Source organism: Cynocephalus volans, chromosome 6 (genome assembly GCF_027409185.1).
Source record: "Cynocephalus volans isolate mCynVol1 chromosome 6, mCynVol1.pri, whole genome shotgun sequence".
In the NCBI taxonomy this organism is placed as follows: Eukaryota; Metazoa; Chordata; class Mammalia; order Dermoptera; family Cynocephalidae; genus Cynocephalus; species Cynocephalus volans.
In genome coordinates this window covers 105,275,987-105,303,885 of record NC_084465.1, presented here as the reverse complement: position 1 = coordinate 105,303,885, position 27,899 = coordinate 105,275,987, and the positions used below count along the sequence as shown (strand labels likewise).

The window sequence follows — 27,899 nt, the reverse complement described above, 5'->3', positions numbered from 1 at the left end:
GTAAAGTCTCAAGTTTACATGCACATGCTTGCTGACTGTCCCCTTGACTAGACCATCAGGACAGGGATGTATGTCTTGTTCTCTCTGTATTCTCTGTGGCCAGCACAGTGTCTGCCTGCAATGTGTGGGTCCTCAATACATACTCGTGGCAGGGAGTCAAGCAGGGTGAGAAGCCAGCCAGCCTGGGCTCAACAGATAGGTGCTACTCTCATGTAGATGACCCATCCACCACTAAAGTGTCACACAGAACAACATGATTTGAGTGACTAAAGCCCTTTAATGTTATCTTTGTCTTCTTTTTGTCCACGAAGCTGTCCAATCCATCCCTGTGCTTAACTGGAGGCTGCGCCAGGAGGATCTTCTGGGGTGAAGTTATGAGCATCCCAGCAAGTGATCAGTGGGCAATGAATCTCAGGCCGACAAGGACTTGCCGCTCCATGGGCCTCAGAACTCTCTCGGGAAACCCTGTTGGTAAACACCTCCTGGATGAGAGGTGCTCCACGCTCAGCCATGAAACGAGTGACTCACACCATGACCACCAGCCCCCACTGTTGTTAAAGCTGCTGGAGGGCCCGGAAAGGGCAGATGTCTCCGGGAAGTAAGCAGAGTGGCCCCCTCTCACCCATGTTCAGCCCCCCCTGGCCTCCCATCAGATGAAGCATCCCCAAGCAAAACCCAGTTTCCTGATTTGAGGACTTTGGCACTGACCAAGACTGGATTTCCAGGGCTCACTAGAGATGTGGTTGGTATTGATACCCTCGCCAAGACTCATTATGTCAGGACAGTCAGTGTTTACAACAGAAACCATGCTAAACACTGGGGCACAGTGAGGAAGAGGTTCCCATATCCCTCAGTGTCAACACCAGAGTCCTCCAGTGGCCCCCAAAGCTCCACATGCCTTGGGCCCTTGTCTCCTCCCTGCACTCATCTCATACTTTGCACACCCTCGCCACTCTGCTCCTTGCTGCTCCTCCAGTACACCAGGCAGTCCCACCTCAGGGCCTTTGCACTGGCTGTTCTTTCCGGCCAAAAGGCTCTTCCCCCAGATAGCTACGTGGTTCGCTCCCTCGCTTCCTTCAAGTCTACGCTCATACCCTATTGAGAACTAGACCCTACCTACACCTCCCTGCACTGCCCCATTCCTTTCTCTGCTTTGCTACTGCTTTTCTAGAGCTTCTCACATCTAACATGCTATCACATTTACTACCAGTTTTATTGTTCCTCAATCTCTTCTCATGAAACCGGAAGCTCCTGGAGGTCAGGGGTCTTTGTTTTACTCACTGCTGTATCTCCAGTGCCTAGAATAGTGCCCGGTACGTGGTAGATACCCAATAATTATTTGTTGAATAGATGAATAAATAATACTGACCCAGCTTCAGGTAACTCAAAGTCTGGTTAAAAATCGCAAATACCCAAAGAAGACAGCCTGGTCATGAAAACTAACAAAGCCCCAGGGCATAGACATGAGAAGTGGTGGGGGCCTCATTTGTCTGTCCCTGCCCTTGGTTTCCAGACTCTGGCTGAAATCTGGAAGAAATCACCAATGGCACAGTGCAGACTAGGGAAGGTCCCCATTCGGCAAGGGAGTGCGATCCCACTTTCCACCACGGAGCCAGCTCCAGCCTTGTGGCTGCCCTCAGCCTGTTCTGTGCACGGTAGACACAGAAAAGCCAGGTAGGGCCTGCTTGAGTCATGAGCCTTCACCACCATGTGCCCCTCTCCTCATCTCTGTCCACTCTTCCTACTCTGGTTTTGCCTATTTGCTCCTGCAGGACGTGACAATTCTGAAGGTCCCTGGCCTTTCTCTGGCCAACTGGACCAAGATCAGTACCCCTGGCTTTCAGTCCTAGTTACCTGGAGTCTGGTGAAAGGCTGCTTCTTCCATCTGTGGGCTCGCCTACTTTCTGCCCTGGGCGTAGAGAGAGGCAACCACTTCTAAGAAAATGAAGCCCTCCTTGATAGGCAGAACATGTCACACCCTGGATTTTCTCTGATTCTGTCAAATCTTCTTATGCATGAACCAGAACTACCACATTTAATACTTCTGCAGGTGACAACGGTGCCTGGGAGCTGTAATTCCACTGAGAGATTAGAGAACAGACCACAATGGCCCCCAAAAAGGGAGAATACACACTGAGTTCTACCTCTCTTGTGGGAAGGTTTGCAACTGGATCGATTAGGCCCTTGAATTATAGAAGTCTACTTTTCCCCTTTGGTATCACAACCAACCCTCTCCCAGAAGTCTATTACCACTCTCAGGGAGAAGAATGTGTATGCTTCAGAACCAGTGCTGACTAGCTGGGGTCATCAGTAAGCTCAGGGTCACTAAAAGATGAGGAGAAGCTTTAATCCTGGTGGTAGGGGTGCTATTCTGCCTGATGCATGCAGTGCGTGGGGGACCCAGCTGCCCTCAGATGCAAGCCAGGGTTGGAAAGACAGCATCAGTGACGAGGGGACCAAGGCAATTATTAATGCTCTGAATCTGCGAGCACACAGCCCAGAGAAGCAAGGCTGCTACTTTCCTGGCCGCTTGTTCCACACACCACATCCTGGTGGAGCATCCCGCTAAACGGAAGGCCCAGCTGCTAGAAGTGACAAGTGTCACGCAGAGAACTGGTGGCTAACATTTTAGGTGTGCACTCATTCTTTCGGATTCCCAGAGAATCAGTGGGACACCATCCCAACTAGAAGTGGCGCTTATAGAGAGAGAGTTGACATCCTTATTTTGGGACAAGCAAGCCTATTCTGTCCTGGAATCCTTAGACCCCATCCTGAATTCACAGCCAACCAACCATGTGATGTGTGTGAACACACATTAGTAGTTACATATTTGCATTTTCCAGAGATTAAACCTTGGGCCAGCTGGGTCAGAAGGCACAGAATGCAAATAGGCAGCTTAGCCCACTGTCACTAGATGGCAATGTTTACTATTAGTTCTGCCTTTGTCAACATCGTCACCTCTGACACTTCTGCCCTCCACGCCTCAGTGTCTGCTCAGAAGGCACCTCCTGAAGGGTGCATTGCATATGCCTCCAGGTCCATTGGTCCAGAGACAACTCGCCAGCCTGGGAAGGGAGGTCCTAAGTGGAGGGTGCATACTCACCGTGCCGCCTCAGAAACTAAGATCTATAACGAAGCCATTTAACCTTTACATGCACAATGTATGCTAGGCTCTGGAATAAGCAATCTACACAGCATTCACTCCTCACCACAACTCATGTTTGTTTTTCTCACTGTAGGGGTGAGGACACCAAGGCTCAGAGAGGTGGAAAGCTCGTCCTGGGACACCTGGGCCAACGAGGAGCTCGGGTTTGAGGAGCCTGGAGAGTCTGGCTCCAAAGTCCACTCCTCCAGGCTGCCTCTTAACATGGCATGTGGAACATCACCAAAGCAACCCACCCCAACACTCCCTCCCCAAACCCTGGCTCTGAAGCAAAGAGAAGGTGGCATGTGAGGGGCAGGCTCAGAAGCAATTTCTGCTCTGGGAGTCATTACGAGAATGTCATGAGAGCCCTGTGACTCTGCCACCTCTTAACCCATTCCATCGTTCATTCCTACACCAAGAGCCTCCTGAGCATCCCTGGCCAGCCCCATGATGGCACAGGCCACGCAGGCATCTTGAGACATGGTCCCTTGTCCTCAGTGGAGACAGGGGTCGAGTCTTTCCCATGCATCACCATGTCTCTAATCTCTCAGCACAAGTACTCAGACATCTGCTGAAGGAATGGATGAGGAATGCAAACACCAAGGAAACTATTCCACAGAAACCCAGATGAAAAAAATAAGTACCTACAGGTAATGATGCATATCCCAAATTCTAATCTTATATGTTCATTCTGCAAAAATAATGAGATGTTAGCAGTTTCAGAATCAGTGTTCTCTTACTCTATTTCCCCAGACAAGAAACACTATCTGTTCTGCTTTGGAATTACAGCAAGAATTCTCTTGTAGGTGGAACCATATGATTTTAATGCACGGATGAATTTCAATTAGACATTTATCTAACCATGCCGATGTGTTTTTAATTTAGCCCTAAATTACAGTCCTTTCAAATAACTGTGCTCTCCCCTCTGCTTCTCTCTTTAATTTTGGTTTGGTTTTGTGAAAGGTCTGCTGGTAAAAATGAAGCAATACCAGTAACTTATCTACAAATTACGGGAAGGAGAAAGTAGGTTAAAAAAGACCAAGAAACTTAAAACAAGTATGATCAAACCACATCCGAGTTAGGCAGGAAACAATAGGAGACTGATCACGCTCGTAGGGAAGGAAGGTAAATCGTACCAGGACTATTGTCAAACAAGTCAGATGAGACCCACCTCTCACTCTTCCCGAATTTCAACTGTAGTCATCAGAATACAACAAGCTTCAATTTCACACAGGGGAGAGGTAACAACCAGAAGTAGAAAGCCAGCACTTTCACTGGGGTTAGCAACTCCTTCCACACTAGAAAGGGTCTAGTTTTCAGTTCAGGTGCCCACCACTTGTATCCCAAAGGCAGTTTGTTTCTCACAATGGAGGTGGGACCTTCATCCCAAGAAGAGGCCATTGGGAGAAAGAACAGGTCTCCTAAATGCTCCCTCTAATTAGAGAGTCCAACTAAAATGGGTATCCTAAGCTGAGATGTCACTAGTAACTTGCAATTCACTTTTGCACCAACTGCAAACCCCCACATATTAATGTCAATATCCTGCTTGTGCTGTCGTACTACAGTTTTGCAAGATGTTACTGTTGGGGGAAACTAGGGAAGATCTCTCTGTATTATTTCTTACAACTGCATGCAAATCTGCAATTATCTCAGTAAAAAATTTCAGTTTACAGAACTGCATATTGATGGATGAATGGATAAAGAAAATGTGGTAAATGCACACAATGGAATACTATTCATCCTTTAAAAAGAAGGAAATTCTGCCATATGGGACAACAGGAATGAACCTCGAGGACATTATGCTAAGTGAAATAAGCCAATGACAAAAAGACAAATACTGCATGATTCCCCTTATATGGGGTATCTAAAATTGTCAAACTCATAGAAGCAGAGAGTAGAACAGTGCTTGCGAGGGCTGAGGGCTGGGGGAAATGGGGTGGTGTTGTTAAGTAGGTATAAAGTTTTGGTTATGCAGGTCACTCCATAGCACAATGGATAACACATGGACTTCTGAAATTTCAGTAATGCAAGATAAATGAGTTCTAGAGACCTGCCCGACAAAATTGTGCCTGTTGTCAACAAGAATGTATTATACACTTAAAATTTTGTTAAGAGGATAGATCTCATGCTCAGTATTCTTACCACAATTTAAAAAAATCCCCTACAAACCCAAGAGCCCCAACAGTCACTGGGTTTATTTTTTTGAACACTAAGTCTAACTTCAGCACTGTAATGAGTATCTTATAGGAAGACATTCTGAGATGAAACCTTAGCAGCTAACTTGGAGTCTAGAAATCATGCGACAAAAGAAAGTCCAATAGCACTCAATACATCCCAAATTGTTATAAAGTAAATATGGTGTCAGCAGCGAGCTGGGTGGAGACTAGGCAAATTTAATGGCGAACACATGCCTCATCAAAGGGTGGCAGGGTCTGCGGAGCTTCCTGCAGAAACATGTGCATATGGGGACCAGATCTTCTGACTGTTCAAGAGATTCCAGAATCCAGACTTTGATGTGAAACTTCCTAAATTTTAATGTTAGCAATTCATAAAATTTTCTTTTAAACACTGTGAAGACCAAACCAAACATATCTGAGGGCCAGCATGCAACTTGTCAGGCACTTGATGGGCACTTTAAATATATTTTCTCCACATCCTCACCGACAGCCCTCCAGAGCACGGCTTGCTTTCTATGTTTTCTACACAGGTGAAACGACCTGCCCATGGTTCCCCAGCTGGTGGGGTGCTTGGCAGCTCTGCCTGGAGGCCCTACTGATTCTTCTGACTCAGCATTTCCTTACTAGCATTTTTAGCAAAAAGCTAGGTGAAGAAAGTTGCAGAGAAATATCTCTGACTCCATAAACACAATCAGCTACATATTTTCCAGACCACCTGTTGTCATGAGATGGACCACGAGTGGAGTCTTTCCTATTCAACACAGCACCCTGTCGCCTCCAGATGAAATCCTCTTACCAAACACTTCTTCCCATTAGAACACTTATAAGACCTGAGATAATACTCTTATTTGCATATTTGATCTACATCCATCTCTCTACTGGTCTGTAAAGCTCCAAGTGACAGAGACTATTTATGGTTTTGTATATCCCCAAAACCAGCATGATGCCTGGCCTCCAAAAAAGGGCTTAATAAACACACGTTGAATGAATCAAGAAAGGCATAAGCCAGATGAGGGCCATGAAAAGGCCTCATTCAATTCAGCTGAATGAACTCTATCACCACCAAGGACAGAAAATTTCTGGGAACCTTTTCAGAGGCTCAAACACTCCCCTGAATAGCAAAATGGCCTGGCTGGACTACTGTAAACCAGAAAAACTGGAAGGGCAGGGGCCTCTTATAATTGTATTCTATACAGTGGTGGCCTTTCATCTGCAGTATCAGAATCCACTCACTCATCCAGGTATGGCAACAGTCTACTGCCCCAGGGCAAGCCCAACCCTTTTACCTTTGTGCCTATTGCCTGAGCACCTGACCGCAGAAACAGAATCCTCATGAAACTGTCTTTGTATAAAACACTCTGTGCTCATCTCTGACACGTATGCCAAGTCCATGCTACAGCCCATATGATGATAGACAAGATGCCTGCCATAAGGAACTCAGAGTAGGTAGGACCTTTGACGAGAGCGAACCAGAAGTAAGGGCCTTACAGGCTGTGCGTGTGGCAAGAACACAAGCACGGAGGCAGAAACACAGGGTGTACTGGGGGAAAAGCATGTTGGATTAGTACTAAGGAGCTCAGGACACACAAGCAGGACAGTAGGAGGACAACAACACAGATATACAGGGGACAAATGGGGAAAGCCTCAGGAGAAGTCACAACACTGGCCATCAGGTATTTTCCTTTAGTAGTGTTTGAAGTACAACTCTAAGGTTCCCACAGACCATAAACATACTTTCTTTAGTACATAATTTGGTGATAACTTAAAACTTAAGAGTCTGATTTTACATAAAAATGCAGATTTTCAGCTTCTCTGGAAACATGAGAAAACTTGGCAATACTACATTCACATTCCTACAGAACAACTGCAGGCTGGGGTGGAGCAGCAACTGCTCATAAACAAGGCATATAGTTCTCCAATTTGCCATAGTCCCCACCACTCCTTACTGCTCTCACCCAGAAGCCTGCATCATTCATAGATGTTCACTGCCTAACCTCTGCAGATATCTGTGCTCTAGACAAGGCAGTCTCTCATTCTGTCCTAATAACAGTGTCTTGCAGATACACAATCTGAGGCCCAGAGTAGTTCAATTCCAAGTTTAATAACATATGATCACTCAAATTCACTCTCAAATACAATTTTCCTGGGTATACATTTCAAGACTCTGATTTGGTTCCTTGAATCCCAGACCAGCTTATGTATCATCATTGCTGTATAAGCAGAACGTTGGTTTCTGATATTAGAGAAACACACAGATTAACAAAATGAGCAAAGGCTTCTTATCAAAGTTGAAAAATTGTCCTAAAGCTAATGACTTACACAACTTCTCTGAACATCCTGTTCAGTCTTAGCGTACATCTCAGACAGATCACCATTCAGAATGACTTCAGCTAATGAGTTCACCAGCGGTGCATGATGTATAATTAGGAAGACCTGGTGAAAAAGAAGAAAGAGGATTTGCATTAAAGTGTGCGGCCCTTCAACCAGGCTGGGCTACATAAATCCTGTATTAAGCAGTAATCCCTGTGAGGCAAAATCCAAAGAATGGGTCACATTTAGGTGAAATTAGTAAAAGTCTTCCTCTAAGGCTGGCCTGTCCTTCAGATTGTTGTCTATTTGGCTGGCTGGTCTTCCTCGGAAGGAAGTGCATTAAGGCGAGACCGTCCCTCGTGGCTGGCTACAGCCAAATCTGGCTGAAGTGGAGCAATGTGGGAAAGGAACAGCCAACGCAGCACACTCCTTCCTTTCCACGGGCATTTTAGTGTCAAATTCGATTATGATGAGACGAGAAGGCACTGTCCCAATATTTCAGTTATAGGGAAGAAGGGGCCAGCAAATTTTGTTCCAATCAAGGACTTGGGCAAAGGATCAGCTCCATAGAGATTCTATTGCTGGAATGAGCTCTGACCCCTGCGGCGGGTTTTAGCATACTGAGCTCGCAAGGCAGGGTCGGTAGGTGTGGAAACTATGGGAAAGAAAAGCCACACAAGCCAGACACAGACCCAGTCATGCCAGCATGCAAAATCAGAAAGCTCTGGGCTGTCTTAGCTGGCCCTGTTACCCCACCCTGTTGCCCAGCATTCAAAGGAACGGCTTTAGGAGTCAGGGTATTCAAAACTGCCTTGCAAAGGTGCCCTAGACACACCTGCTATTTTGTTTTAAAATGTAAAGGCAACAGGGTGTAGCACAGTGTTGGTTGTACCTTCTATTTGCATATAAAAAGAATGTGTGAGCATGTTTGTATTTGCTTATTTATATATACACACAACAGTGTTCCTCAGTCTTGTCACTAATGAAACTGTGGCCTGTCCTGACACTGTAGGACATTTAGCAGCATCCTTGACCTCTACCCACTAAATGCCAGTAGCACCCCTTGCCTAAGTCATGACAACCAAAAACATCTCCAGGCATTGTCAGATGTCCCCAGTTAAGAACCCCTAGCAGAGAATGTCTCTAAAAGGACATATGAGAACCCTATAACTAGTTGTCTCTGTGGACAGAAATTAGGAGCCTGAACAAAATTAGAAAGGAAACTGAACTTTTTAACTTTAAAAATGGTTTTTGTTAAGGAAAAAATATATATATATTGTATAAAAAAAAAATAAAGGCAGAAACTAACACTGGCTGCCTCTGAGGAATGGGACTGGGTGACTAGGGGACAAGGGGTATTAGGGTGACTTCTTTTCCCCACATACCATGTTTGATTAGAGGGAATATATTATTCAAACAAATAAATACAATTTAAATTAAATAAAAGGTACAGACCAGAATAGCCAAATATGGCACCTACCTTAAAAAAAAAAAAAGCACATTTGTTTTTAAAATATTGGGGAGATCTTTATTATCATAGAGACTATATAGTGTAATCAAATAAGTTAATGAATGTCCAGGGCTGTGGCAGGGACTCAAATTTAGGCAATGATGATGGTGACGGTTTTTCTCACCTTCATCATGGCCAAATTACTGCCACACTTCACTCGACCGGAAAACTAAACCCCAATCACTGAGTTCACTCACTTCACAAATATCTACTAGGCACCTGCTCACCTGATATGAATGTGACCTTAGTTGATGATTTATTCATTCTTTTATTCAGTCTATGAACATGCTGTGAGCACCTTCTAAGGTCCCCCAAAGGCCAACTGATTCACAGTGCTCATTTTCCTGGCTCTGAACTGGGCAAAGGAGGAGAGCAAGTCACCGCAGCGTACTTGGAAGTATGCACAGGCCAGTTTAGTTTCTGGAGGACAGCATCACCTGTTCATATTAAATTGTCATCAATGTGAATTTTTGTGGTTTTGTGGCTGTGCTTATAAAATAATTTGTAAGTATATATTGATTTTATAGTGAGATAGGGGCTTTAAGGACACAGGACTTTAGGTTTTCACACATGTAGGCCACATTATAATTAAGCTAAATGAAAATGCAGGGGGAAAAAGGGCTTGAGATTTTTATCTTTAAAAGGGGGCTGTTACTTAAGTTTGAGGAACCCTGAATTACAAACTATGCTTTCTGCAAGGTATTAAAACAAGTAATCAGATGTCTGAACTACTTGTCCTTCACTAAGAAAACAGGAGAAAGGGGTTCTTAGAGTAAAGGTATAACTTCTCTCCACTAAAGTACCAGCTGTGGGGGTTTGGCAGCCACGCTCCCCAGAGAAGACCCTGCCCATGCAATGCTCCAACAGCTGAAGGGTCCTGAGGACACTTTCCAGGGGCCTCCTATAGCTGAGCAACTGGCCTGTGGGGGTCCTGCCAGACTCCCAGAATCCCAAGCAGGAGATGCTGGCAGATCGGTAATGAGGCGGCAGAAAAAGCTTCCAGGAGAGGCTGGGTTTGTACTGAGCTCTATCACACACAGGGGCATTCAGACAGAGTCGGCACCATGCAGAGCTCTGAGCAAACACAGCACCCAGAACAAGACTCAGGGACATGAGCAGTGGCCAGGCCACATCCGGATCCTGATGGGCCTACCCGCTGGGAGGAGGCGGTGCCTGAATCTCTCTTCTCAGGCCAACTGGAGACAGCCTTACCCCAAACTGGAAATAGTGGGTGATCAAGTTAGAAGGATAGTCTCTCATCAAAGTGAATAAATACCTGGGCCATTGCAGAAGTGGGAACAGAGCTCTGGTCAAATGTCTGAGTACTTGACAGTCTAATGAGATGGTCTGGACTGCTTGTAATAAAAATATTTTTGAAGTTATGTAACTGAGTCACCATGGAGTTTTTCCCTTCTTGTAAATATTACATAATTACGAGAAGGAAACACACTTGTTTAAGGAGGGGAGGCAAACAAATTGGCTCAAGACACAAAACCTGGGAGCTGCGGCTGCTACAAGACACCTTCCAGAAGGTAATCTGGGAACTAGAACCATGACAAAAGCCTTTTAAAATAGCCTCATTACAGGAAGTTTGTTACCCCAAGGTTGCTGTGTGTATGCACACCATGGGTCCTGCAGTGTGGGGCTTGTTTAAAAACACTGTGAATAAGAGCCATGTAGCCACCATTTCCAGGGTATTTAGAGCACTCCTCAGTTGTTCTCGAAACCTCAGTCCTCATGGTAAAAATCAACTACCTGTAAACAAGTGCCAGGTTTGATTTATTTTTCATTTCTCTTTCAATTTTTATCCCCAACCATGAAGAAGATACAAACCACCTCTACTCAGGGTCTGGAAAATAGAATGCCCCTTTCTTTTTATTGTTATTTTATTTGAAGATAGGAGTCATAGAGAGAGAAGATGTGGCAGTGTGACCTACAGATTTCCTGAAAGGCAGCAGCACTCCAAGGGATCCCAACTGTGGTGGGGTCACGGGTGAATGATCAAACTTACCTGCGACAGAAGATAGAGAGACACCGGCAGGCTGATTTTCGGTTGTTCTCCTCCCTAGGGGAGGTTGGGGGAGAGAGAGAGAAATCCCAGGTCAAACAAGTGAACAACATGAAATACACAAAGCCAAAAGCCACCTGTGTGAACGAGAGATGCCCTGTTCCCCTGACTTCCTCCACAATCCTAAGGCTGCCCTTTCCTGCTGGTGGTCAAAAATCCACTCTGCAAAATACATTTGCAGCCTAATCCCACTCAGTACTGCTGCAAGGCCACCACTTCTCCACCTGAGAAATCTTTCAACACAAGTCATGGATTAGAGGTTGACCCAAGAGCAGAACTTGCTCCTTATATTACCCAGAATGTTCATTCCCTCCAGGTGGGGCACCAAAAGCCTCAGCAGGAGAGGGCCCCAAAAGACATGTTCTTGGAAAGGAATTTTCAAAGCATGGGGGAGGGGGTAATTTGGGGCACTCTGGCCTCAAAAAAGCCCCTTGTTTGTACTGAGCTTCAAGATGCTCCATCTCACGTCAACCTCATGAGGGAGGGTTCCTTAGGACCCTCATATTGCATCCAAAGGGGCTCAGTGAGCTGGACAGCCTTGTCTAAGGTCACAGAGTTATGGAAGGGAGGAGGCAGAATCTGAACCCAGGTCTAAACACTCCAATTCCCATGCTTTGTCTATGCTCTCCAGAGCTGCCTCTGGTAGATCTAATTAGGGTTGCAGTTTTCTTTTATTTGTAGAAAGAATCCCCATGTTCCATCTCCAGAAAGAAATCTACATCCCCTGGAACACATCTGCAGAGGCCAAAGCCCTGCAGGGTGACCAGCTGCCTCTGTCCTGCTCCTGCTGAGGCCTCTTCTATCTTTCTCTCAACCCCCTTAACTCTGGAGAGACCGCATACAGCCTCCCTGAGGCAGCATTTCTCACTCACAGTCACCTGGGGGGCAGGTTAAATATGCGGATTCCTGGGCCCAGCCCAGACCCACTGAACCAGATGAGAGAGGGGGAGAAGGTATGGAGGAGTTGTATGTCCCCACCCACCATCCCCACAGAGGGCTCTGAGGCCTGCTCGCTGTGGACAAGCACTGCCCTGGGATCCTTCTCCGAGGGCACTCCATCCCTTCCCGGTCATTCTATGCAAGTTTGGTTGTTGTCTGGATCTTCTTCAAATCAATTAGTTCTGGCAACTATTAGAAAAAGTGACTGGAGATGAGAACACCTCAGGGAAGAATGCACAGAAACCAAAAACCTAAATTCGTAAAGGCTTCCCGTTTCCTTCTGATGTCAGCCATCTTTTCTCATTCACTTTTACAGTCTTCTCTCTCTCTCTCTCTCTCTCTCTCTCTCTCTCTCTCACACACACACACACACACACACACACACACACACACACACACACACACACACACACACAGTCTCTCTCTCTCAGGAAATATGAGGATAGGAAAGGAAACCAATGTGCTTTGAAAGGAAGGAATCTCCCACAGGCTCAAAGCCCCAGTCCTTTGCAGAGTTCAGCCCCATTCAAGGCGACTGTTCTCTCCCCTTTTGAAGACAGCCACAAGCCAGCAGGAGTAATGGGGCCAGGCCCCCCAGACCCACCTTGTCCTGGTTCTCTAGTGAGTACACGTAGAGGGGCAGGAAAAGCCTGTTGAGCAGGTGGTCTGTGAGCACATCGTTGAGAAACTCACAGTTGATGATCAGGATGTCATTGAGATAGTGCAGGTGGTCCAGGTGCTCAGCTACCAGGTCACTCAGTTTCCCCCGATTCCGGTGCCTGCCAAGAGAAAAAACCACCTCAGCCTGAAGACTGAAACTGGGAGCCTAGAAACCTATAACCAATGGCCTGAGACTTAGATTACTGGGGGCACATTCATTCATACAAACCAATATTTGAGCTAGTCTCAAGAGCCACTTGCCCTGGCCCCTGCTGATGAGATAAACAAAAGGAAAATAGATAGGTTCACTGCAATCAATTTCAGGGAACTCCTGGGGTTCTCCACCCTCTGGGGGCCTCAGTACAAGTCACCCCACAACCACAGCCCAAAACAAATGGAGTAAACAGAGCAAAAAACAGCTAAGCACTTTTTTCTTTTTTTAAAAATTATGTAAAGTTTTCTTTTATTTAAAAGATCATTCACATTGGGCCGACCCCGTGGCGCACTCGGGAGAGTGCGGCGCTGGGAGCGCAGCAGTGCTCCCGCCGCGGGTTCGGATCCTATATAAGGATGGCCGGTGCGCTCACTGGCTGAGCGCGGTGCAGCCGGTCGCAAAAAGACAAATAAATAAATAAATAAATAAATAAATAAATAAATAAATAAATAAAATAAAAGATCATTCACAAAATACCACATCCATAGATTTACTACAGTTCAACTCTTATAGTAAGCCATTACACAAGAGTAGCCACTGGCCCCTGTGGCAAGATTCCCCCAGCTCCCAAGATAAGCAGTATTAATGGAGCAATAAATCATCACTAATTAAAATGCCCCAGAGTTCTAAAGAGAAAAGCAGGCCACAGCAGCCGTGACCGACCCACTGGCCCTGACCACATGTGAGACATGGAACAAGGATGAAACGTCCCTTCCCCCAGGCCCCTGCCCCAGAAGCCTCTGTCTCCTTGCAGTTAGCGACAGGCACACTGGTTGGGTCTCCTGGGGGGAGTGAGCTTCACACTCTAGAAGGACAGAATGGAAACAGCTGGTGGGTACACTTTCACCAGTGCCAAAGTGGTGTCTGTTGCAAAGAGCAATCTAGCTAGAGTGAGACATTTTGTTTGTATTATTATTACTCAAATAATAGTCATTTTAGAAAACAGACAATTGGAGAAGGAAATAAAAGCAAAATCAAAGCCTCCTGAAATCCCACCACTAACAGATATCCACTATTAACATTTTGTGACTTATGACCCTACTGTCTGTTTTTCCACATTTTTATCCCTCCCTAAGTCACATCTAAAATACAGGTGTTACATATCTATCCCTCTAACTGTATGTGCTTTAAAAAAACAAGTAAAAACAGAATCAACTTTGCTTCTTTTACATAATTTTAGATAATTATTCCTTATTATACTTTCATATTTATAACAAATATTTAGTACTTATAGCAAATATTTATAATATATGTATTTGCTATAAATATTTCACAAGCCTAATAGTATAATGAACATCTATGAATCCAACACACTGAGACCTAGAACATTTACACACGTTTGACACTTCCTCACTTAATAACACATAATGAGAAGAAATTTTTTTATTAGGATATTTAATGTACTTCACTTTTTAATACTAGATTCAAAAATACCTTATCAAAGGAATGCACACAGATGGGTTTAAAATTCAAATTGCGTTGATAAGCTGATAATGAAAATAGCACCTCCTGGCCCAGCCCTCCCACCCCCGCCCCAGAGGAGGCAGTTTGTAACTCTTTCAGTGGTCTCTGCAGATGGTGGACTTCTATTTTGTGACTGAGCTATCCTAGATATTATCTAGCATCCTTCTGTTATGACAGAACTCCTAGCGTTCCCTCCACCCCTTCCCCAGTAGTAGTTATCAGTAACTGGCATGTTGACGTTTGTTGCTTGTCTCCCACAGATTTGTCACCCCTTTTCCCCTGGGTGATGGAGCCGCCAAAGATTACTCAAAGCCCATCTCTTTTGAGCAGTGAGAAGCCCCAGAAAGGGGTTAATATCCCAGGACCCTCAAGCGTGAGGCATTCTTCCATTTGGGAAATTAACACCGAATTGGAGTTTTCTTCCTGCATTTATTCTTCAGCCCAGGAAGTTACAGCAAGAGAACATAGTTGGGGTTATAGTTTAACAATACAGGCTGGTATCTTTCAGTGAAACAAGCCAAATGACGTTCCAGAAGGCAATTAAGTGGTCCTATCAACAAAAGCTGGATCTTAGCAAACATTACCTTCTTACAGCAATTTCTCAGTATCTTTACACATCAATCAGTAACTTGTCTGTCTTTGAGCCTGCAACCTTGCTGTGCCACAAATCTGTATCTTACAACAGAGACTTTATAGCCTGAGGAAAATTTCCTGTCCTTTGCAAGGTCAATATTTGAAACTGCAAGGCTTTGGAAAACCAGGCCCTGTGAGGTACATTTGCTTTATGAATCCTCTACAGACGTTATCATAACTGTTCACTGCCTAGACAAATAGAGGAGTATGATTCCATTTCCTTCCTTGGAGAACTTTGTTCTTTCTGGAGTTAAGTGCCTCATCGTGTCTCATATCCATGACTGTTCATAACTATAAGGGTTCTTAGTTTCCCAAATGCTCAGTCAGATTTGCCATCTACCTATCCTAGCTTCTTTCCCAATATCAGATCTAACATTCTAGCTAGCTAGCTCCCCTCCCACTTGGAGACCTCCTTCCTGGGTCCCTTCAGCATCCTGATTCCATCTAAGTGGTACCTCTCATCAGGCCTGGGCAAAGCTGTCACTCTGGGGCAGTGGTTCTCAACTGAGGGTGATTTTGACTTAAAGGGGACATTTGGCAATGTCTGGAGACATTTTTGGTTGTCACGACTGGAAAAGGAGTCCTTGGCATCTACTGGGTAGGCACCAGGGAGGCTGCTAAACATCTTACAATGCACAGGACAGTTCCCCACAACAAAGAAGTATCCAGTTCAAAAGGCCAATAGTGCCAAGGTAGAGGAATCCTGCTCTGAAATGTCTACTTACCACTCTGAGGACAGAATCACCATCTTAATCTTTTTAAAAAAAACAAAATTATTGAGATATAATTCAAACACCATAAAATTCACCCATTTAAAGTATACAACTGAAAAGTTTTCAGTATATTCAGAGTTATCCAACCATCATTACAATTTTAGAACCTTTTTTTTCCCTCTGCAAAAAGCCCTATACTCATTAGCAGTCACTTCCCATTTCCCCCCACAATACCCTCCTCATCCTTCACCCCAAACCCAGGAAACTACTAATCTACTCTCTAGGTTTGCCTGTTCTGGGCATTTCATATAAATGGAATCATATGATATGTGGCCCTTTGTGTCTGGCTCCTCTCACTTAGCATCATGTTTCTGAGGCTCATCCACGCCATAGCATGTGTCAATACTTCCTTCCTTCTTATTGCCAGATACTACTCCACTGTACAAAGATACCACATTTTGATTAGCCATTCGTCAGTTGACAGATCATCTTAAAGTTCTGACCAGCTGCCTAGCAGCCCTATTTACGGGTGTACTGAATTTACTTACTCTATCCCCCTCTGGGAAGCATGAGTTGTTTCCAACTTTCCACTGTCATAAACAGGTGGGTAGAATATTTACAGTAGGGAAGTCCATGCTCTGCCAACGCATAAGTCGGTAAGAGCTGTTCTCGTGTTGACTTTCCTCCATGAAAACGGAATTCTCCCCTAACCGTCCTGTCTACCTACTAAGCACCCCGGGAGTGTCACTTACTCCTCGTCAGTCTGCACACAGTTATCAAGTTCGATCACGTGGCTCCCGATGAACCAGACCAAATTGGAGAAGTAAGGGACAGCAGTTTTATCTCTGATATAGTGCAGCATGGCCTGGTTATCCACTAAGAAAATTCACAAAAGAAAAAAAAGTCAAGCTACCAAAAATAACTTGAGGGAGATTAAAAAAAACCCAAAAAACCTAAAACCAAAAAACCACAATGAAAAAGCCCTCTGCTATAACCTAAAATTTTCTGTCTTTCCTGGAAATACTTGAAAATATTTATCTTATCCATAAAACTATACTCATCAAAGCAGTTCTTATGTTATTTTTATAATTAATAAAATAAATTAGTTGGGCTAAACATTAATAGAGCATTGGACTGCCTACTTATCAGCAGTGGATTTAGCTAAACTACGATGAAAATTACTCCATTCTCAAGCAAGTTTCCTATATTTATATGTAAGGATAAGTTAAGAAAGTGGAAAACCAGAGGTTAATAACTTACATGACACTGGAATAAGGAACACAGGAATCGGCATTGAAGGAAAGGCAAAAAACAGACAACAGTTAGGGTTAGAAGCTGGGAGAGTGAGACAGCTGCTCAGAGGGATAGAGAGCTAGGGCAGGAGGCATCTAAACTGAAAGAAACACACTAGAAGAGAACAAGAGAAAACAGTGCAGGTGGCAGCAAAACCAACTGCAGCTTGGACAGGGTCGCAAACTCAGAACCCTGCCAGGGTGGCTGAAGGCCCAGTGAGTGAAGCTGCCAGGCCTGGCCTGTGACCAGGGGAACATGGCCCTCAACCCCAAAAGGGGCAGCTGTTTCTCAGTGTCAGCTGACCCCTGCCCTGCAGGACTGCGGGCCCAGGATAGCCAAATCTACATCTTTAAGTCAGAAATCCAGATTATTACACAACATCTCCCAATTTAAAAATATTGGCAACTATAAGTTATTTTCAAAAACCATCTAAGCCAATTAAAACCCATATGGGACTGGATTCAGCCCTGGGCCCTCAGTTTGCAACCTCTGGATGGGTCCGTCCAACTGGGCTCTTAGAAAGGTTCTTAAATTTAATGTAATCCCAGAACTAGGTTGGAGTGAGTCCCTGAGGAGTCCCCCTTGCCCCGCTCCTCAAATTGGGGTCATCTCAAGTATTAACATCTTGACTCATGAAGGTCAAAGCCCTTTAATGCCTGAGAAAATGGAATTCCAGCTCCACTGTGCTGACTACAGGGGAAATAACAAGGCATTGGGCAAAGAATTTCCAAGGAATCGCCTTGCAGGGATAACTGCAGTTCAGGAAACTTCTGGCTGGCCAGCCTTTTGTGTCAGTGCAGACAGAGAGCCGTGGAAGAGCTTTCTCCTGGTGGCAATGTTTTGGGCATAAAGCACATTTTAAGAGAAAGGGGAGGAATTTGTTAGTGCCGTGCTGGGGTTTATAGCCGATTGGAAATACAATATTGCCCCCTGTTGTTCCACGGTGAGAAATGCTTTAGTACATTAAAGATAAAATACTTCTAGGTGTATTGAAGTATATTTTACAAGTGCAAACAAAGAAATTAAAATCTAACATTTAAAAGACAATTTAGTTTTATTTAACTTTATTCAGTTCTAACACGGCCACTCCAAATCCCACATGTGCCTCTCCTATAACACTGCTACTTCCGTGTAGCAGCACCAAGCATGACTTGAATACACATGGAAAATGCAGTGGTATGAAGATTTAAATGCCGGGCCAGCCAAATGTTCAATGACTACAAACCTTTCACGAGACAAGCAACCATGGCTTATAATGAATGAGCTCCCTGGTCACTTTGGGAAAACTGTCTGCATAGACACACAGGATCAAGCACTTGCTGCCAAGTTAGAAATCAGCTGAGGCATGACCTCGTAAGGAAACTTACCTTTATACACATTCAAAGTTATGGTTCTTACAGCAATTCTAACCATGCTTTCAGGGTGATTGAAAAATTTGATGGCTTCTGTGTACAGGGCAAAGTCATTGGTGTGCTAAAACAAAAGAAGTACCAAAAATGAGTTACGAACCTGTAAGGCAGGCCTTCCCCACCCCAGCTTTCTGAATTACATTAGACACTTCAGTAAGACCAAAAAAATGTTGCTGATGTGAACCTAAAGCCAATGGTTCACTCCCGGTGGGGAATGTGAAAAGGCATGGGGAGGTGAGGCCATTGAAAAGAGAGAGAAAGGTCCAGATAATTGCAGACCTGGGTTCTTCCACTTCTAAGTTGTGTGACAATATTTGTAAGCCTCTGTTTCTTTATCTATAAAATGGGGATAATAATACCCATTTCATGATTGTTAGGATTACATGAGATCATTTCTGGTCCAGTGCCTACCCCAGCACCTGATACCTAATAAGCACTCAAGAACAATGCTAGTTATTAGCTGCCACTTCAACTAATTAAAAAGTAAAGTTTTACTAAATTCAGAGTCTCTCTCAGCTACTACATTTTCTGTTTGGAAATACATAAACGTGTAAAATATCATCATGAACGAAGACGGTCCCAGCAGTCTTCTGGATGATGAGAATGGATCAAACAGTTCAGAACCACAGAAATCCACTGTCCCAGCCTAAAGAAGAAAGGACACCAGAAGCTAGACCTAGAGCCACACAGTGGCATGCTCTGCTGCCCCCCTGTGGCTAATTTCCCTGTAGAAAATTAGGATCCAGGATCCAGCTTTGTGGGTGCCCATAGCAGTGCAGGAGAAAGAATGAGGGCATAGGGAAGAAGCAACCATAAACTCCAGACCAGCCCCTCCAGGCTGGCTGTGGAAGTGGGGGCTTGAAGTGACAACTGTCTAATAAAGACAACGCCATTTTGAAGACTAGAAATCAAGTATGCACCTAACAAGTGGCAACTATACTGGCTCATATAAGAGGAAACCAAGCCCCTTTAAAAAAATGAGACTCCTGCCATGCCTCTGATGATAAGCAGGGTGTTCTTCCAGAAAAGCATCACTCCAGCCCCAGAATCCCAGTGCTCTGCCCATGCAGCTGGGTGCACAGATGCCTAGCTGCACCTGAGTGGAGGGAGAATCTGGTCATCTCTCTGGTCTGAACTCTGCAGTTAGGTTTTCTGCCACCTGAGAGAGCCTTTGGGAGAATGCTGACATCATCCGTCTATACTCTGGATATATTTATTTAGCACCTACTACATGTCAGGTATTAGGCTACACAATGTTAATTTTTCAAGCTGTCACACATTTTGTGGTTGACAGCTAGTATTTCTTCCCTTTCAAGCCAGCTCTTTCCCACTACTAATCTAAACAATAAAAATCAAGGTTCAGGCTGCTGGGTAGGGCTTAAGTTTGGGAATGTGGTAGATGAAAAGGAAATAGGGAATTAAAAAAAAAAAAAGGCTAAGGCTGCTGTTGCCACATAATAAAGGGACAGTTGGGTGGATTTTACCCATACTCAGAGATTATGTTTGGGACTATAGTCTGACTTCAAATATAGGCTGTGCAGTGTTGGGACTACCACTCAGAAGGCACCTGCCACACAAACAGCATGTGTGCAGTAGCCAGCCACCAAGGTGGCCCCCAAGGACCCACACCTCCTGTATTCATCTGCTGTGTTGTCCTCTACCAAACTGAGTCAGGGCTGGTCTCGGTGACCTAAAGAATATGGCAAAGCTAATATGTGACTTCTGAGGCTGGGCCATAAAGGACCTCACAGTTTGCCTTGGTGTCTTGGATCACTCACTCTAGATGAAGCCAGTCACTAAGCAGTGACGAAACTCCAGCAGCCCCACGAAGAGGCCCATGGAAAGGGGATCCACAGCCTCCTGCCAAGAACCAGCACCAAGAAGCCACCCATGTGAGTGTACCACCTTGGAAGCAGATCCTCCAGCCCCAGTCCAGCCTTTAGATGACTGTAGCCTCCAAAGAGAACAAACCAGAACTGCCCTGCAAGGCCCATTCCAAATTCCAGACACACTGTGAGAAAAATGTGACAAAATTCTGACCAGTGAGACTGGAGGGGAAATCTGGTGGGAAGCTTCTGGGAAAGTTTTTTTTGAAGTTAAAAAGTAACACAAGGAGGGAAGTGATCTCATCAAGCATTTCAGCAGCAACATAGGAGCATGTGATGTCTGGAGCTGCTGCAGCCATCCTGTGACCATGAGGGGTTGAATGCGAGGACAGACGCCAACTGTACATTCAGCGAAACAAGAAGATGGAAAAGTCTGGACCATTGATGATGCAGCTGAGCCACAGGATGAACCAGCCCCAGCACAGTCAGCATTTGTACCTTCTGGTACACGGGACAAACTGACCTTATTGCTCAAGCTCCTTTGAATTGTGAGAGTAGCAATTCATTTAAGTTGTTAATAATTTTCCCAAAGAATACCAGGAACATTAGCTTGTAAAGAACAGCAATGTCTAGGGTTTTAGGAAGCCAAGTACATATGAGATGCTTTGAAGACATTATCTCAATTAATTCAATCCCTGAAAACCCCACAAGGTATATATGCTCACCCGTTTCTCAGAGAAGGAGATTGAGGCTCAGGGAGTGACTGGGACTTTGCTAAGGTCACGCAGCAAGGAAGTGGCAAGGCCAGGCCTCACCAGAGTTCCTGTTTTTCCCACAGGGTAACACTACCTCAAGACAACTTCTGGACACTTCTCTTCCCTACCAAGTATAATGCTCTCAGCACAAACTGAATTTTACATTAAAAATAGAAAGGTAATTTGTTGAATAAAAAAAACCTTTTTCTTTTAAAGAATGCCAAAGTCAACCAGTGTTGCTGTGAAAATTATGACTGCAAAGCACATAAGCTCTTTGTAAATGGACAGAAGACCACCCATATCTAAGGCGATACACTGACTGGCATAGCTTTATACACAAGGCGCCCCTCTGGCAATTACTCACCTCATTGTAAAAAAAATGGACAGTGTGGTTGTTGAGTTTTAACGAAAGCGTTTTCAGGAACGATATATAATATGCCATAATCTCCTCATCGGAAAAGTCAAATTTATGGACAATGATTGAATTTACATAGTTATTAGAGAGCAAATAATCTAGAGGGAAAAAAAAAAAAACACAAAGCAAAACAGACAGGTTAACTCATGCTAGAGGAAATATAAGCAAAGGACATCAGGTAACAAGCAGATGACCACGTTAATGTTCTTGAACCGGTTAAGCTTTGGGTTGCTGGGATTAAACAAACTAACACAGAGCTTAACCTTTAACCAGCACAGAAATCACCTATTATGCATAGTCACTAGATAGTCAAAGTCAATGCCAGAGAAAAGCCCTTCCCCACCTCCCACACCAAATAGAAATAAACACTCAAACGTTTCGTTTGCATTGCTGGAAGTTCAACAAGGAGCCGGAGGTGGGGAAGATTAGTCGGTGTGTGGGCATTCTCACTAACCACCCACGGATGGGGGTAAAAACCTGCCCCATTTTGCCACCAAAAATCACACTATTATCCCTGAATACCACAAAGGGTTACACATGATTTCTCTCCTCCTTATATAGCAACATGATTTCATAAAGGTCAATTTATGCCAAACTCCTTACTACATGTCCAGCACTGGGCTGAGTGCTTTACATTATAATTAATCATCACGACAATTTTGCAGAGTAGGGCTCATTCTTCCCATTTTGCAGATGAGTAAAAAGAGATCCGAAAGGTGGATTAACTTGCCTGAGGACACAGAGATAGCAAGTCACAGCGAAGGGACTCAAATTCAGGTCTGCTGCCACAGCCTGTGTTTGTCACACACCAATGGGGCCGACAATGAAAACTGTACACAAGAGGCCTGCAAGGCTGCCCACACATGCTCGTGTTGGGAGGCTCTGGGTTCAACTGTGGACTTGAACCCATACTGCCCATGTCAGATCTCACCTGTGCCGCTTGCTGTGTGGCCCTGGGCAAGCTGATTCCCCTCCCCACTCCCCGGTTTCCTTGTCTAGAAACAGAATAACAGTGCCTTCCTTGCAGGGCTGTTGTAGGAGTTAGAGGAGACAATGCACAAAAGCCAGCAGGACAGATGGGACACAGAGTAAGTCCTTGACATGTTAACTGCATTATTCTTACTGCTATTATTGGGAGATTCACAATCGCAGCTACCATATTCCCAGGACTGAACGCAGTTGCTCCTGGATGAGCAGGAAATAAACCTTTAAGTTACTTGGAGCCATCAAAGTACCTAATTTAAGTCAATCAAAGTATTACTGAACAGTCTGTCAATGACACCAAGAGCCATCCAGGAGCTTGGGACCATGACAGAGGCCATGGCGTGAGGCCATGGCATGGGTCCATGGCTGGGTCCTCCTCAGAAGCCAGTTCTCTGGGAAAGCCACTGTGTTCAGAAAAGTCACTGTGCATTCTCTGAGCAGGCTTGGTAGAGAGGCCATGAAGTCTGTAGTCTTAGAAGACCTATGTTCAAGATCTCCTGATTATAACAACTCCTAAGGCAGCACTTGGGGCCTGCTCCATGGGAGAACAGTGGGTCTGGGGTGGGATCCTAAGAATCTTAATGTTTTTTAAAATGAGGTCACATGTATCACATATCCTAGATATATGTGTAAATATATATGTATTTTAAGTACATGTATGTATGTATGTAACATACACATATAGACCTCACAGACCTTAGGTGTCCAGCTTGATGATTTTTTACATATAATCTACACCGTGTAAGCACTGCCCAGATTAGATGGAGCACACTTCCAGCTCTCCAGGTTCCTGCACGCCCCTGCCCAGTCAGTACCCCCTCCCAAAGGCAACCCCTATTCTAACTTCTATCACCAAAGACTCGTTCTGCCTGTTCTTGAACTTCGTACAGATGGAATCAGATGGCATGCATGCTTCCTGCACCTGGCCCCTTCTCTCATGGCCACATCTGAGAGTCACCCACACTGCTGCATGTGGTGGTAGTGTTCATCCCTCTCTTTTGCTGTACAGTATTCCATTCTATGAACAGTCTACAATTTGTTTATCCACCTAGAATTGTAACATGCAGCCCAGGTGAATCTGATGCCTGGAGCAGGTCTCTCATTCTGTGTCATTCTGGCTGTGGTTGGGGACAACTGGGGAGGGGTAATGGGCTGACAGGAGAAGGGACTGTTGGGATGCCCTGTTGAGCCCTGTTGTGACTGGTTTAGTGGCTTCCGGGCCACCAGCAGCACAGATGCCTATGCTGGCAGCTTCAGATGTGCAACTGTGAGTCTCTCAGCAGCACTCTGGAGCTGGAAAAGCCACGGGCTCCATGCGGGGACTTTTCCAGGGCCTTCAAGAGATGAGTCTGTGGGTGGTGGGGGACCACCATGGGGGCAGTGGAAGTGCCTCTGTTATTTGGCTGGGATTTTTCTGCTACCCCCTCACTGTGTAGCTGACTTTCTGTGGTATCCTTTTCTAATAAACCCGGGAGTCTGTAGTAATCTTAGTCTCTCGGGCCTCTGTCACTTAGGTCACCAAACCAACAGGCAACAGGTGCATTTGTGAAATGGCTGCTTGTAATAGTGAAAAACTGGAAACCACCTAAATGTCCATGGTCAGGTTAAATAGATTATGTCACAGCAAGATGCAGCTCTTAAACCAGATCAGAAAGTTACATAAAGGAACAAATAAGAAGATCCAGGATACACTGGGAGGGTGGGAAAAAGGAAAGCAAACAGCAAAACTATTTGTTTACAATGAACTGTCAGGGTGAGATTCTGCAAAAACTTGACTTTATTTTTGTAATGTTTGGCTTTTTATTGTTCTTTTATAAAGGGGACATTTTCTTTCTAGGATTAAAAGATAAAAATTAAAACAAAGGTCATATATTCTTCTCACTCCTTTCAAATCCAAGTTTGGTAAACAAGCAGTGATTTCTGCCCTTTTTGCAGGGCTTACAAAAGGGCTCTGGTGAACTGTCAGTAAAGCAAGGGCATCTACCTGGGTTTCTCAACCTTTTTGATCCCAGTACAAGAAAAGCCACACAAACTGCATGATCTCACTTACATGTAGAATCTAAAACAGTCAAACTCATAGAAGCAGAGAGTAAAAAGGGGGTTACCAGGGGCTGGGGGGAGGAGGAAATGGGGAGATGTTGGTCAAAGGGTACAGAGTTTCAGTTATGTAAGATGAATATGTTCCAGAGATCTAATTACTGTATAGGAGGGCGACCATAGTTAACAATACTATACTACATACTTGAAATTTGTTAAGAGGATAGACCTGGGCTGGCCAGTTAGCTCAGGTGGTTAGATCACGGTGCTGATAACACCAAGGTCCAGGGTTCAATCCCTGTACCAGCCAGCTGCCCCCCCAAAAAAAGGGTAGATCCTAAGTATTCTCAACATACACACATGCATGCACACACAAACACACACACATGCACACACACGGTAACTATGTAAGATGATGGATATGTTAATTATCTTGATTGTGATGATTATTTCACTATGTATATGTATATCAAATCGTCAAGTTGTACACCTTGAATATACATAATTTTTAAAAAAGAAAAGCCATGAGATCCAAAGAAACCCTCTAAAAGCCAGAATTTTTGATTGCTCCAACCCCATCTTTAATCCGTAGCCTTGTGCCTAGCTGGGCTTAGAGAGGGTTACCAGAGAAGAGACACTGAGAAGGTTGCATTAAGTGATAAAACCAATTGTGTGGATACTTCCCCCCCATAGACCCCATGCTAAGCTCTGCACACCCACTCTCATACTTACTCCTTAAACTGCTCTATCCCCAGCTACTATTATCTCTGCCTGACAGATGCACAGACTGCAGCCAGAAGCATTAACTCACAGGACACACATGGGCAGTGTATGGTAGAACAGGGCCCAGGAGCTGGTTCGGTCTGAGTCCAGGGCCTGCGCCATGGAGCTGGATCTTCCCCTCTCAGAGCTTGCAGAAACTGCACTCGTTTCATATCCAGTGAAACAGAAGCTGATAACAAGGGAAACCACTTAGGGGAGACACGAATCAACCCACATTTGTTAACTTGTGGTCATCAGGAAATGTAAGGCGTCTCCGAGACAGCAGTACCACCTAGTGGCCACTGCAGAGAACCACCATCTTAGCCAGCTCTTCCCTCCTCTCCCTCCTTGCCCCTGAGAAAGAATGCCACCATCTCCGCCTCCTTCCACCCACCCAACACTCTCTTCAAACCTGTCCTGGGGACCTAGAACCTGCCTTTGAATCTGTCTTTTCTCCTCTACTTTTTTTTTTTTCCCCCTCTCCTATTTCTTGCAGGCAGGGTCTGGGGCTTGGTGCAGTCGTCTTAGAATGATAAAGCTAGTGGTCAAGCGCGAGGAATAGGAACTAAACCAGGGCCTCTCAACTTCAGTCCTACTGACATTTTGGGCTGGGTCATTCTGTGGGGCCGAACTGTGCACTACAGAAAGTTTAGCAGCTTCCCTGGCCTCTACCCACCAGATGCCAGTAGCATTTTCCTCCACCTGGACTGTGACAACCAAAAATGTCCCCAGACACTGCCAATTGTGACCTAGGGGTCACAAGCACCCCCAGCTCAGGACCACAGAGCTAATCCACCTGGGCTGAAACCCCTTCTCCATTCTGGCCTTACCAAGGCTGTCACCTTGGGCCAGTGACTCAAACTCTCTCGGTGTTAAAACGAAGGCAACAACACCATCTGCCTCTCAGGGGTGGCAGTTACAGATGAAGAAACATGGGCTTAGTGGCAGCAGTTGGGCAGCAGGACTGGAGCAGGAGAGGGTGGGGCCAAAGCCACACCCTCTCCTGCTCCTTACTCAACTTCTCACCCTGTTTCTCCCAATGCTGATTCCGTTGGCTGATTGTTTAGTGACCCCAACTCTTGAATAACACGTCATTAAGAACAAATGCAAACACCCCAGAATCATTCAGAGGGGAACCCTCTCTTAGCCCTTCACAGTACCCCAATACACAGGGATAAACACAGTGTTATGGAATGAATTGTGTGTTCCCCCTGCCACCCCCAAACTCATGTGTTGAAGCCCTAACCCCCAATGTGATGGTATTTGGAGATAGGGCCTTTAGGGAGGAAATTAGGGTTAAATGAGGTCCTTAGGATAGGAGCCCTAATCTGATAAGACTGGTATCCCTATAAGAAGAGAGGGCTGGCTGGTTAGCTCAGTTGGTTAGAGCACAGTGTTTTATCACCAAGGCCAAGAGTTTGAATCCCTATACTGGTCAGCAGCCAAAAAAAGAAGAGACACCAGATCTCTCTCTCTCTCCATACACAAACGCACACAGAGGAAAGGTCACACACAGCAAGAAGGTGGCTGTCTGCAAGCCAGGAAGAGAGCCCTCACCAGAAACCAATGCTTATAGTAGCATGATCTTGGACTTCTATCCTCCAGAACTATGAGAAAACAAATTTCTGTTGTTTAAGCCACCGAATAGGTGGTATTTTGCTAGGGCAGCCTGAGCAGACTAATACGTGGTAAGCACAGACAAACAAAAACAATCCCAAACCACACCCTGCTGACACCCAGCAGTGCAGAGGCAAATGTTAAGGAATGTCCTTACAAAGTGAGGTCTCGTGACTAATATTCTCAAAGAGGATGTTCAAGGTCTGCAGCAGCTGAACGCACACATAGCGGCCGGATTTCTGCCGCAGGATGTTCAAGAAGAAAACAAACATATTCTTCTCCAGGAAGAAGCTGGGGAGAGAACAGGAAAGGATCAGTGGTGTGGCTCCACACATGACAACTGAAATCCTCTGGTTACATTCACAGTACATGTGCATAGACCTCTCCCCCCTGCACCACAAAAGCATCTGTAGAGATGCCAGATCACACCACATGTGTGGCCTCTGCTTCCATACCATCCAGTTCCCACAGTGCCATCTTCCATCAAGGTTAACACGCAATCTTTCAACTCTCTTTCCATAATGAAAACGAGATAACAGTGCTGATTCTGGGAAGCACTGAACTAGATTTCTGACACAATGGGAAAGACCTTTATCTACTGAACAGTCACGTGGTAAACTATGCTTGTAAATCCAACAAGCAGCATTTTCCATCAAATATTTTGTATCCTTAGTTTTCCTTACTAAGTCTCTTTCCTTTTCTCTGCACATCTTTGAGTGTTAAGAAAAGCAACAACTATGGCTAGCTGTTTAGTTAGTTGGTTAGAGTGTGGTACCAATAACACCAAGGTTTAGGGTTCAATCCCTGTGCAGGCCAGCTGCCAAAAAAATTAAAAAGTGGAAAAGCAACAACTGGAATTCCTGCAAAGAGTTATGATAATGCTAAATATTAAGTGAATTTTGGTTTCTAAATTGTTGAGTTTGTAGCTTTCCATGAGAAAAGAACTGGAAGGAAATACACAGGTGCTG

The 27,899-nt window shown here is 44.9% G+C and overlaps 1 protein-coding gene across 9 annotated transcripts in view; it reads right to left on the bottom strand.

Annotated features, from left to right (window-relative positions):
- The window catches only part of CLEC16A (C-type lectin domain containing 16A), a 218,284-nt gene that overhangs the window by 171,749 nt on the left and 18,636 nt on the right, over nt 1–27,899 (bottom strand). For 6 of the 9 annotated variants that reach the window (XM_063101247.1, XM_063101243.1, XM_063101245.1 and 3 more), the window contains exons 3-9: nt 27,089–27,222; nt 21,481–21,629; nt 18,494–18,599; nt 16,586–16,709; nt 12,754–12,928; nt 11,154–11,207; nt 7,642–7,755 (exon numbers count right to left, since the gene is read on the bottom strand). In XM_063101247.1, the coding sequence (XP_062957317.1) occupies nt 7,642–7,755; nt 11,154–11,207; nt 12,754–12,928; nt 16,586–16,709; nt 18,494–18,599; nt 21,481–21,629; nt 27,089–27,203 (837 nt within the window). In that variant the 5' untranslated portion in view covers nt 27,204–27,222. Of the gene's footprint in view, nt 1–7,641; nt 7,756–11,153; nt 11,208–12,753; nt 12,929–16,585; nt 16,710–18,493; nt 18,600–21,480; nt 21,630–27,088; nt 27,223–27,899 lie in introns of those variants that run through there. The other 3 variants (XM_063101249.1, XM_063101250.1, XM_063101251.1) reach the window with 2 other exon arrangements.